Source organism: Anoplophora glabripennis, unplaced genomic scaffold (genome assembly GCF_000390285.2).
Source record: "Anoplophora glabripennis isolate ALB-LARVAE unplaced genomic scaffold, Agla_2.0 scaffold237, whole genome shotgun sequence".
NCBI lineage: Eukaryota > Metazoa > Arthropoda > Insecta > Coleoptera > Cerambycidae > Anoplophora > Anoplophora glabripennis.
In genome coordinates, this window is record NW_019416676.1 from 115,078 (window position 1) to 127,143 (window position 12,066).

The following is a 12,066-nucleotide window of genomic DNA, read 5'->3' on the forward strand; positions in this document are numbered from 1 at the left end:
AAATCGTAGCGCAATTGTTTATAAATATTAAGACTTGAATTTTTCGCAAAATAAAGTTTACGACGTAAACTACGATTTCCCGTGAATTGCATTGAAAAATGTGGAAAATTAACGACTCACGAGCCCTTTAAAGAGAAGGTACTCGCTAAGTAAACTGTCCGGCGGCCGGCGGCGTGGTGGTGGGGGAAGCTCGTCCAAGCGGTCGCGCGCGCGAGAAAAGTTAATTCCAAAGTTCAAATTGATGCGCTCTGTAAATTTTGCAAAATCTCGGCTTCTATTCATCGTAGAAACTTATTTTTTTTCCACTGGGGTGGCTCGACGAAAAAATTACAATGGGCATATTTACGAATTTGTAGAATAGCCCTGAATCCCAGAAAAAATGCATCTTTTATAATTAATTTTTTTTAGCAATAACTTCTTTGTTTATTAACCGATTTTAATTTAACAATTTTGTAGATAATTATACTCCCTATAAGCTGTCTGTGAGTCACTTTTCGCTAAAATTGATGGTTTCCCATGCAAAGTGAAAAAACTGTTTTCCTCACTTATTTGTTTAAATAGAAAAGTTAGCTAATAAAATTTTTTGAAACACGAGATGAGAGATGTCTTGTATTATGTTCCTTTAGACAATTTTACAATAACCTCGCGGATAGGACTTTTTTCGAGTAAAAATTTAATTTGCTTGGACTAGTACGGACTTGATTTGGGAGTGTTTCATGTCTTTATACATATTGTCTTATATCTCTTGAAAGGGAAGGGATATCGAAAAACTGTCTTAATAAAAGTTGTTGAGTAAAACACGGATTCGCGTTATGTAAAAAAAATATTTACGAAATTGGAAAATTGAAAACATTTGCAAAAGCATCTAAGATATCTTGCGCCAAAAGAATCAGTCAGTGGGTTGATTATATAAATTAAGTTTTGCCTAAAGCAACAAAAATATTGCATTTCATTCATTACATTTTTTAGTGATTTTTGAAGGGATGTATCTTAGTGAAAAACGGTCATGTCGGGATAGAAACTAAGTTAAGCAAAATAAAATTTATAAAATGAACCCTTTTAGTGCACGGAGTTGTTTATTTAAAGAGTTTATTTTAAGAATTAAATAAACACCACACCATAAGTAGAATTGTAGCTTCACTCTTTTTTATCTGCTTACCTTTTATAACGATTGTCATACAGTAACTTGTAGGATCGATACATTCTGCAGAAAACTCCTTTTCAACGTTTGTTTCACAATCCTTTCCGTTGCCTTTGTTGGAGGAACAAATGTAACATTTAGTGGCAGATCCTGAAAACAAACGAGATTTAATAAAAGAAATGGTATCGATGAAATTCTTAACAGCCTGAACTCTGTTGTTTAAAAGGGGATGGCCACCCAGACGGGCAGATCTTAAACTGGTGGATTTTTTATTAGAGACGATAGAAAACAATTACGGCATGTTTCAACGTTATTTTTTTAAATTAAATTCACTCACCTAGATCAAAACTGGCACTAACAACGAAAACGAACAAAATTAGCCCTGCTAGACCCTTCATATTGATATTTTGTACTTTGGTATAGTCAAGCCGCTAGAACCACACGAAACTGACTTGAATTTCCTCTGCTAGGGTTTTTATACGGGGCAAAAATAGATAAGATCGCTAATACGTTTTCAGAGTGACCTTACAATTAGATAAAAGTTCTAGTAAAAATCAAAAGAGCCATTTCGCAAAAAAATATATTATTGGAATTGCTCAATTGTTACTAAGTACTTGTAATATTACATATGGGATTGGTGCAAAGCTTTAGATAATAATTTAGTTATCTAGTTATCTAGTTATCTAGTTATTTAGTTATCTAGTTATCTTTAATTAATCATGATTGCAGATCAAATTTAATTTACGTTAATGTTTCTAATTCTATTTAATTCCTCATCAAAATGGACAAAATCTGTGGAGGAACGCAATTAGGCATCTTTTAGTTTTTTGTATATAATTCAGTTCCATTAACATTTATTAATTCCATTTGCAAGGTAGCCACTAGAAAAAATAATACTAAAATAATAATATTTCTTTGAAAAATCGTTTTATCCATTGATATCAGCATGTCAGGTATGTGTTTTTGAATTAATTATATTTAGATATACCATTTTTAATTTTTATTTTAGATAATTATTAATTACTGGTATGGTATAAAGGGTGGCCAAATGAAAACGAAACAGAGAACTGCGTTAAGATTGTAGAAAAACGCACCGACCCGTCGATTTTGGATTAAAGGGGGACATTCTTTGCTGGTATTTTTGACTCCGCCACTTTCACCCCAAGCAAGGGTAAGCATCACCCCAAAATATTTAAATGGCATTGGGGGTTGAATAATATTTCTTTTGAAAGCTCTTACAATTTTCTTTACAACAGACTTTAAATTTGATAATTCCGCCCAATACTTATTAAGAATTTTGATTTTAAAGTTGAAACTTATGTTCAAACAATTAGTAACGGTAAAAATGTCAATAATTCAAGTTAAGTACGCCAATGGTATAAATTTAGTATTTCTTGCGTTACATTGGTTTTTGGCGATTTGTTATCACTTTCGTAAAAAAAACACAGTTTTAAAAAACAGAAATGATTGCTATACACACACAATGAACGTAAAATTAATGAATTCCAAATTATTTTCTAGTATTATTTTGGAAGCGTTGGTTGGTAGTTTATTTAATTGTGTTTTTGAAAATTAAACACTATGATTTATCCATTGCGGAAAGGGTAGATATCATTTCGCTTTACTTTATGAACAATAAATGTGCGAATAGAACAGCGGAGCTATTTAATGAACAACATCAAGATCGACATGTCAGGAGGAAATATGTTCTAGAGTTAGTAAAAAAATTTCAAGAGACAGGGAACGTAGCCAATGAAAAACGAGAAATTGAAAAACCTATATTTAATGGAGCTAGTGCAGTTTTGGGACAAGTTCATCTTGATCCTACATTAAGTACGAGGCAGCTGGCATCTGTGTCTGTGATCAATCGAACTAGCATACAAACCATTTTGAAGAAGAATAAATTCCATCCATACAAAATACATTTAGTCCAGGAACTTCATGAGGATGATTATGACCGCCGTTTGCAATTTTGCGAAATAATGAGTGAGCGAGCAGGGAACGATCCACGGTTCTTTTTTAACAACTGTTTTTCTGATGAATGCAGTTTTTCTCGATTAAAATAATAGCAGTGTTGTACTTCACCGCCCTCCAAAACTCTTCAACACTCAGTAAGAAATGTTCGCGGTGTGGGGGTACATCGTTCAGGATATCTTGCACGGTACACTTGACAAACTCTGTAGCCATTTTCGTTTGCTCCGCCATAAATTATGAGAATATTCGCGATTGCTAAATAAATTCGCCATTTTCAAAAGAAAACTTGGAAATACGGCTATTAAATATATTATCGAAAAACAGCACAGCAGTCACTACAACAGTGACTTTCAAATAGAGTCGGGCTTTATAAGAAACCTACAAACTCGTAAAAAGTGTTACAGAATTTTTTGTAAGTACTCGCTGCGATAAAATACATGCATTTCAGCAGTTCCAAAAACAGTTTTAAACACATTTTTAATTAGCTTTTTTCCTCTATGACCTTAAACTTCCGATACAAGTTTGTGACATCAGTTAACTCAGTTTTTGCTTCTTTTTCACCCCTTTAAATTTTTGACATAAGTTCATTAACACCCTGTATATATTTATATTATACATGGTGTTTTGAAACGAATATTTTTCTACGAATAAAAGGTAATCTTTGTTGATATCGCTAGGAGCATCCGGTTGCGAGAGAAAAAAAGCAGTTTAATTTTGCAGTGAAACAAATAACCATAAAAAAAATCAAGTTGTCTACCTTAGGTCTGTTAGAGATGAGTTTTATTGACAATAATTTGAAATTTGCTTGTTGCCTTCTTCCTAATATTTAGCTTTTTTAAAATCTCGGTCCTAATAATAATTTTAAAGCAAATAAAGCACATTTAATAAAAATGTCTCGTCACAACTTATTTAGCAAATAATTGAAAGGTATGATTTCGATTTATTCTCAACAAAATAGAAATTGGTCGAATGAGAATCCGAATGAAATTTGGATTAGCCATTTTCAACACGAATTCACAATGAACATTTGGTTTGGAATATTTGACATTCATTTAATTGGTCCTACCGAGCTTGCTGAGTGACTTGACATTATTTGAACTTTCGTACGTTTATTCCAGTCATTGGAAGATGTATCACTAAATATTTATCCAATGGAAGTCTAGAATACCTCGAATACCTACTGTTTTTTCTCAACCGATGTTACGGACGAGACAGCGACAATCAATGGCCACCTCCTAGTCCGGATTTACATCCAATGGACTTACTTTTGGGGCTACATCAACAATCTTGTGTATACAGAGGGCGTAGATCAGATACTTTTTGAATGGCAGGAGAAATGTGTTAAAACGATGTAGGAAACGCATAGAAGTAAATGGTGGTATGGTCACTTTGAACATTGACTCAAACACGAATTTGAAATAGTTGCTACTAACAATAATTCCCAAAAACTATGCGAGGACAAGAAAAGTTGTTGACTTCAAGAACACCATTACAGCATAGTCCATTCGCTACAAAACACCCTGTATATTAAATTTTATTATTTATGCTAACCCATTAAAATAGGGTATACTCTGTCTTTCTTTCTGAGAAACTTTTTTGAATCATCCATTGTCGATCCTCGTAGAAAGTGAACTTTTTTATATTATTATTTTATTATACAACTTTATCTTTTCTGAATTAATAATCTTTTCATTTAGCTATTAGATTTGAGTTCATTTTAATATTTAATTTTACCAAGAAAAATAAGCATCGATATCTAAAATCACCATTTATCAATCGAGTATTTGGATAACGCAATCTTTATTTGATGTAATACCCTTAACTATATACACTATAGTCAAAGGTAATACGTTGTTTTTAGAACTGTTTACTCCAAAATTAGATAAAAGAATTTCACAACGGATATGCCATTTGTGGAGTGTGGTGTAAATAACACGAAAATTTAATATTGTATCGAACTTCCTTTATTTAGCACAATTTAATAACCACAGCTTACAAATTTTGACACAAAACAAAATATAAATTCAAACAAACCTGTTAGCTTTTCCCCTACAATGTATGATTCCTTTGATCGGTTATTTGCTTATCGTAGTAGGTCCTGTCACTCCTGTCACTCCTGTCAGTCTATTGTTGTTGTTGTTAAGTGTTTTGATTAAACTGCATTTGGATTACTTCAATCTTAATCTACTAAATCTTTATAAAGAAAATTCTGAGCCAAGTCTAAAACGTTTTTCCAGTTGATATTATTGCAAAGAAGTTTATTTTATCTTGATCTGGTATAGGATTAGTTTTATTATTAGGTAGCCTTAGTGTCGTATTTATGGAATAACTAGAATCTTTTACATGCGGATTACTTTAGCAGGATTTCAGCAAGAGGTACCCAGAATTGTTTTTAATTACGCAATATGACAAACGTATTTGCAAAACAAAGAAGATTAGATAATAATATTTATATGGATTACAATACGGGAAAGTGACTTTCCTGTACCGGTTTTTTATCTATATTTTTTACAGTAAACATTCATAAATACACGCAGGCAAACCAACTCGCATAAATGCATTATTTAGTAAATATAACATTTTTTGACGTATTCCAGATATCAGACGTTTAGTATAACTATTTGTTTATACAGGGTGGCCAAATGAAAATGAAACAGATCAATTTTCAGGAACTGCGTCAAGATTGTAGAAAAACGCTCAGACCCGTTGATTTTAGATTAAAGGGGGACATTCTTTGCTGGTATTTATGACTCCGCCACTTTCACCCCAAAGCAAGGGTAAGCATTACCCCAAAATATTTAAATGGCATTGGGGGTTGAGTAATATTTCTTTTGAAAGCTCTTACAATTCTTTACAGACTTTAAATTTTATAATTCCCCCCAATACTTTGAAAAAAAATTACATTTTAAAATTTAAATTATGTTTAGTTGCTTACTTACTACTTAGTTGATTAAATGTTCAAACTGATGACCGCCCGCTTCCATACAAGAATAAAGATTTTGTTCGAAACGTTCGCGCACATTCCGAAGCATTTCCGGAGTGATTCGACGGCATTCGTCGACGATTCTTTGACGCAAATCTTCCAGCGACGCTGGCTGTGTCTTATAGATTTTACTTTTTAGGTATCCCCACAAAAAGAAATCAAGGGACGATAAATCCGGTGATCGTGGAGGCCACTCAATGCTGCCTCTTCTCCCAATCCAATTCCGTAGAAACGTTGGTGCAAATACTGACGGACAATTAACGCATAATACGGAGGAGCACCGTCCTGTTGAAAAATCAAATGATCTTCATCATACTCTGGAACATTTTCAATAATATCAGTCAAGATAGGGTCAATAAAAAAAGACCCACCAGCCGGTCACGGAAAATTCCAGCCAATACATTTCAGTTTTCCGGTTGCTGTGTATGCACCTCGCGAAAAACTCTTGGGTTTGAATCGGACCAATAGCGGCAATTGTGAAGATTTAACGCCCCATTCAAGAAAAAACTACATTCATCAGAAAAACAGATGTTAAAAAGGAACTGTGGATCGTTCCCTGCTCGCGCACTCATTATTTCGCAAAATTGCAAATGGCGGTCATAATCATCCCCATGAAGTTCCTGGACTAAATGTATTTTGTATGAATAGAATTTATTCTTCTTCAAAATGGTTTGTATTCGATTGATTTTGTCCCAAAACTGCAACTTCACTAGCTCCATTAACTATAGGTTTTTCAATTTCTCGTTTTTTATTGGCTACGTACCCAGTCTCTTGAAATTTTTTTACTATCTCTAGAACATACTTCCTCCTGACATGTCGATCTTGATGTTATGTTCATTAAATAGCTGAGCTGTTCTATTCGCACATTTATTGTTCATAAAGTAAAGCGAAATGATATCTCTACCCTTTCCGCAATGGAATAAACCATAGTGTTTAATTTTCAAAAACACAATTAAATAAACTACCAACCAACGCTTCCAAAATAATACTAGAAAATAATTTGGAATTCATTAATTTTACGTTCATTGTGTGTGTATAGCAATCATTTCTGTTTTTTAAAACTGTGTTTTTTTTACGAAAGTGATAACAAATCGCCAAAAACCAATGTAACGCAAGAAATACTAAATTTATACCATTGGCGTACTTAACTTGAATTATTGACATTTTTACCGTTACTAATTGTTTGAACATAAGTTTCAACTTTAAAATCAAAATTCTTAATAAGTATTGGGCGGAATTATCAAATTTAAAGTCTGTTGTAAAGAAAATTGTAAGAGCTTTCAAAAGAAATATTATTCAACCCCCAATGCCATTTAAATATTTTGGGGTGATGCTTACCCTTGCTTGGGGTGAAAGTGGCGGAGTCAAAAATACCAGCAAAGAATGTCCCCCTTTAATCTAAAATCGACCGGTCTGAGCGTTTTTCTACAATCTTGACGCAGTTCCTGAAAATGGCTCTGTTTCGTTTTCATTTGGCCACCCTGTATTTATAGTTATGTTGCAGTTTGTACAACTATTATACATTGCCTGTACTTTTGCTGTTAATTATTTCTTCTTCGATAATATTATTACTATTAGTAAATCTTTGTCTCTAAAAAGGGGGCACAATTGCTATAGTGTTACAGAACATTGTTGTTATTTCGAAACTTCGCTTATATTATCTAAGTTGAAAATACACTTTTTAGATTCACTGGTAAACCCTTGACAAGTTTTGTTTGATCTTTTTTTGTTATTAGCGTAGTAACGTCAGTATGAAGGACACCATCTTGAAATTTTTAAATTGTTATAGCTTCTAAATACCTTAATGGATTTCAAAAAACCAAGGCACATTTTAAAGAACGATAAAGAACGAAGAACGATGAGTGGCAAGATAACGTATACATTTAAAAAATATTTTTTTGTTCCCAAACCGCTCATTTAATCAAAAATCTACAAGAGGCCCAAAAACTTCCAAATGGTATTACCTATCGAATAAAAAATAGTTGTCATTATTGCCCGAAAGATGAAAAAGTTATGAACGGATACTATCACTATACATCAATTTTGTAGGAGTTGTAAGTTTAAAAAACTCTCTGTATAACACCAAAATGTGTAGATTGAGAGCAAAAGTCCACATCCCAAAAATAATCAAAATCGAATACTACGTATTCGAGTTATTTGCAAAATTCAAAAAATATTCACGAACTTTGAGGCCATCTAGTGTCCAAACAAAGCAATTTCGGATGTAGGTGAATTAGCCTAAATCTGCCTATTTTGAGTCCACGAATCTGTGGTCTTCCGTCGTACCCCGTATATTATCTGGTGCTTAAGTAATATAGGTTTCAAGTTGTTTATTTGACAAATCTTTTGACTTCTTTGGCCTTGACGTTTCAGGAAAACACGTAATTTCAAATATTTTGATATATCTATGTCCTTATTTGACCTTAACGTAGATGCCTTCAACTGTAGATAAATCGGAAAAGCATGTAATCATTTTCTGATCGGGAGGTGGAATTTTTTTCAAGGCAATAAATCTTGAAACGTTTGTAAACGAATTCGTACTTCTCCCTAGATTTGTTTGGTAATAAATTTAAAGTCACATATTTTGCAGCTAGACCAAGCAAATTAAATATTTACTCGAAAAAAGTCCTATCCGCTAGATTATTGTAAAATTGTCTAAAGGAACATAATACAAGNAACTGGTGCGGAAATATTTGTCTTGAAATGTGGACGATGAAAAATTACATTCGAAATATTATATTAATTGAAAAAAAACCATACCTCATCAGGGACCGAACCCTGAACCATTAGATTAGTAAAACAACGCGTAACGCTTTAAGCCACAAGATCATGTTTATTTAGTTTCGATAACCTGGCTTATATACTTAGCGTTGTGCCTCGTGATATAAACAATTATTATAATGAATATATTGGCAGACGGCTGCATACCAGTAATAATATTATTGGCATATTTTGAGGAATTATCAGACAATAAAAAATAAATTGTTGCATATTTAAAAAATACCTATTTATCTGTCACTTTAGAGAAAGTATACTGCTGTAAAGTATTTTCCATGGTAATGATTTATACATTCGTGAAAAAACTGTTTTCCTCATTTATTTGTTTAAATAGAAAAGTTAGCTAATAAAAGTTTTTGACTCACAAGACGAGAGATGTCGTATTATGTTCCTTTAGACAATTTTACAATAATCCAGCATATAGGACTTTTTTCGAGTTTCTCTTTTATTTTCGCTAATTTTCCTGGTGTAAGCTGTTGGTGTTTCAGCCACCTGAACGTCATTACTACTGTCCATTTTAAATATTTTTAAATATATTTTAGTATTTATAAACTAATTAGACTTTTATCACAACAATAAATAAACAATGATTGTCAAGGAAACGATTTCATAAGCAATTAGATTATAATGACTAAATGTTAGGTATGTATTAATAAAAATTTCCTAGTTAATTAATTCATAATGTCTGCGATTTCAGAAGAAATAGTATGTGGTACCTCGTAGTAAAAGCACATTCCCGGACTCAATGTTTGTATTGTCGTCCGGGAATTTATTGCTTTTACTAATCATAGTTCTGTTTTGTTTGAGCTAATATAAGTTATAGTGGAAGTAAGCAGTAATAGTGTATCATTTTTCATTCATTATCAATTTTAGTGAACGTTCTATATTAAATTTTGTTTCTGCTCTCTGTAAAGAAGACGGGTAACTTGTATGACCCAAAAAATATTAACGTTGCGTTTAATTACTTTTTTGATATATTTCGTAATTATTTTGAAGTATATTTTCCGCTACGAAAGATTTATAAGAGTAGGGATATTAACAAACAATGGGCGAAGTAAGAATTTCTAGTATGTATTTCAAAGAACTCTTTACTTAAAGAAAGTATTCCTGAATTCTCTGTTACATATAATAGGGAAAGAAATATCATCAGCTGATCATGAATACTAAAAGAAATTAGGTACTTAAAACAAGATTATTAATTCCGACAATAAATCTCGAACTGCTTGGAGTATTATGTCCAATTTATGTAATAAAAACAACAAAAATAATATTTTAATCAGCAAATATGGTCCTTTACATGATAATCCTAATACTGTAGCAGATTTATTTAACGATTATTTTGTTAAATTTCCTTTAAGTATAGTCAGTCAGATACCAACAGTCAGTAATTTACCTTCCATGGGCAAATCGACTTCACAAATAAACTCCTTATTTTTAACACTCTTCGCAACAGACGAATTGTATCTTTTATTAACAAATAAGTTAAAAAATAAGAATTCGTCAGGAGCTGATGGCATTCCTATGTTTCTTATTAAGAGAGTCACTCGCTTTATTATTTCTCCCCTTATACTTGTAAATTTATCATTTGAAACGGGTGCATTTCCAGAAGTTCTAAAACTAGGAAAAATTGTTCCAGGTTCCAAAAGGAATACTATGTGTTTGGATAACTACAGACCTAGTGGTGTATATTCCTTAGCAACCTCCAACTGGACACAGAACATCATGGAAAGATACCTGGAAAAATTGGGAATCGTATGTAATTCTGATCGGTCAATACCTTCCACTTAAAAAAAAGAGATTGGAAAATAGTAACTCAAAGAATGTTTTTTTATTTATACATCCTCGGATAAAATACATGTTTCATAAATTTACTATTACGATAATAATGACAAAAAATTATATAAAAATTATTTTATTAACAAACAAACAACTAGTAATGCGTAAAGGGTGTTCTACACAAACAGTTTCATAAAACTGAACAGGCCAAGGGAACTAAGTGGAGTAGCCTGGTACAGAAACGCCGCTGTCGGTATTACAGAGATCTGTGTCACAGATTTTACAATAACTGATGTAGCTTTCTACTCTATCGCACATATTCTTTAGAGCGCAAGTCCTGGTTATTACATCTAGAAAAGAAAATGTACAGTTTAGATAGATGAAGCAGGATTTGTTATTTATATTTTTATAAGAATTATTTAAGGGGTTGATTTTATACATTTTGTTTTGCCTAAAGGAACAAAAATATATAATACATTTTTTAGTAATTTTTGAAAGGCCGCATCTCAGTGTCGGGATAAAAAAAACCGTTTTGAGGCTTTAAGTCTCTGGTTTCAAAAATCACTAAAAAATGTATGAAATATTTTTATTCCCTTAATTTTTTCGCAACAATGAAATAAATAAAATACTACACACCACATATAAGTAGAATTGTACCTCAACTTTTTTTATGTGCTTACCTTTTACCGTAATTGTTATACAGTAACTTGTAGGATCGATACATTCTCCAAAAATCGCCTTTTCAACGTTAATTTCGCAATCCTTTCCGTCGCCTTTGGTAGAAGAACACAAGTAACATTTAGTGGCAGATCCTGAAAAAAAAACAGAATTTAATAAACAAAATTGTATCAATGAAATTTTTAACAACCTGAACTCTGTTGTTTAAAAGGGGATGACCACCCAAATGGGCAGATCTCAAACTGGTGAATTTTTTATTAGAGACAATAGAAAACAAGTACGGCATGTTTCAACGTAATTTTTTTTAAATTTAATTCACTCACCTAGATCAAAACTGGCACTAACAACGAAAATGAACAAAATTATCCCTGCTAGACCCTTCATGTTGGTATTTTGTACTTTGGTATAGTCAATCGGCTAAAACCACTGATTTGAATTTCCTCTGCAAGGGTTTTTATACGGGGCAAAAATAGATAAGATCGCTAATATGTTTTCAGAGTGATCTTACAAATAGATAGAAGTTCTAGTAAAAATCAAAAGAGCCATTCCACAAAAAAGAAAATATTATTTCGAATAGAATTACTCAATTGTTACTAGGTACTTGTAATAAAAATAGGATTGATGCAAACCTTTAGATAATAATTTAGTTATCTACTGTAAATAAAAATGATTGGAAATCAAATTTAATTTACGTTTCTAATTATCTTCATTAAAATGGACAAAATTTGTGGAGGAA

At 32.2% G+C, this 12,066-nt stretch overlaps 2 protein-coding genes and 1 long non-coding RNA gene across 3 annotated transcripts in view; 1 reads left to right on the forward strand and 2 right to left on the reverse strand.

The window, feature by feature from the left end:
* LOC108903994 overlaps nt 1-1,651 on the reverse strand; it is a 6,267-nt gene extending 4,616 nt beyond the window's left edge. The window contains exons 1-2 of the mRNA XM_018706362.2: nt 1,479-1,651; nt 1,160-1,291 (exon numbers count right to left, since the gene is read on the reverse strand). Coding sequence (XP_018561878.1) covers nt 1,160-1,291; nt 1,479-1,539 — 193 coding nt within the window. The 5' untranslated portion in view covers nt 1,540-1,651. The remainder of the gene's footprint in view (nt 1-1,159; nt 1,292-1,478) is intronic.
* A 259-nt stretch (nt 1,652-1,910) lies between these two features.
* LOC108903996 lies at nt 1,911-10,669 on the forward strand. The gene is made up of 3 exons (XR_001964222.2): nt 1,911-2,094; nt 2,151-2,167; nt 10,513-10,669. It is a non-coding gene; the product is annotated as an uncharacterized LOC108903996 (long non-coding RNA).
* Nucleotides 10,670-10,772: 103 nt separating this feature from the next.
* Nucleotides 10,773-11,897, reverse strand: LOC108903995. Its single transcript, XM_018706363.1, has 3 exons — nt 11,654-11,897; nt 11,333-11,464; nt 10,773-11,002 (listed from the first exon to the last, which is right to left on the reverse strand). The coding sequence occupies exons 1-3, from the start codon at nt 11,712-11,714 to the stop codon at nt 10,869-10,871; spliced, it is 327 nt and encodes a 108-aa protein (XP_018561879.1). The 5' UTR covers nt 11,715-11,897; the 3' UTR covers nt 10,773-10,868.
* Between the last annotated feature and the right edge of the window lie 169 nt (nt 11,898-12,066).

Coding starts and splice junctions, on each gene's coding strand:
- LOC108903995 (XM_018706363.1), bottom strand. CDS start 11,714: ATGAAGGGTCTAGCAGGGATAATTTTGTTCATTTTCGTTGTTAGTGCC. Junction 11,465..11,653: donor TAGTGCCAGTTTTGATCTAG/GTGAGTGAATTA, acceptor TTTTTTTTTCAG/GATCTGCCACTAAATGTTAC. Junction 11,003..11,332: donor TATAACAATTACGGTAAAAG/GTAAGCACATAA, acceptor TTTCTTTTCTAG/ATGTAATAACCAGGACTTGC.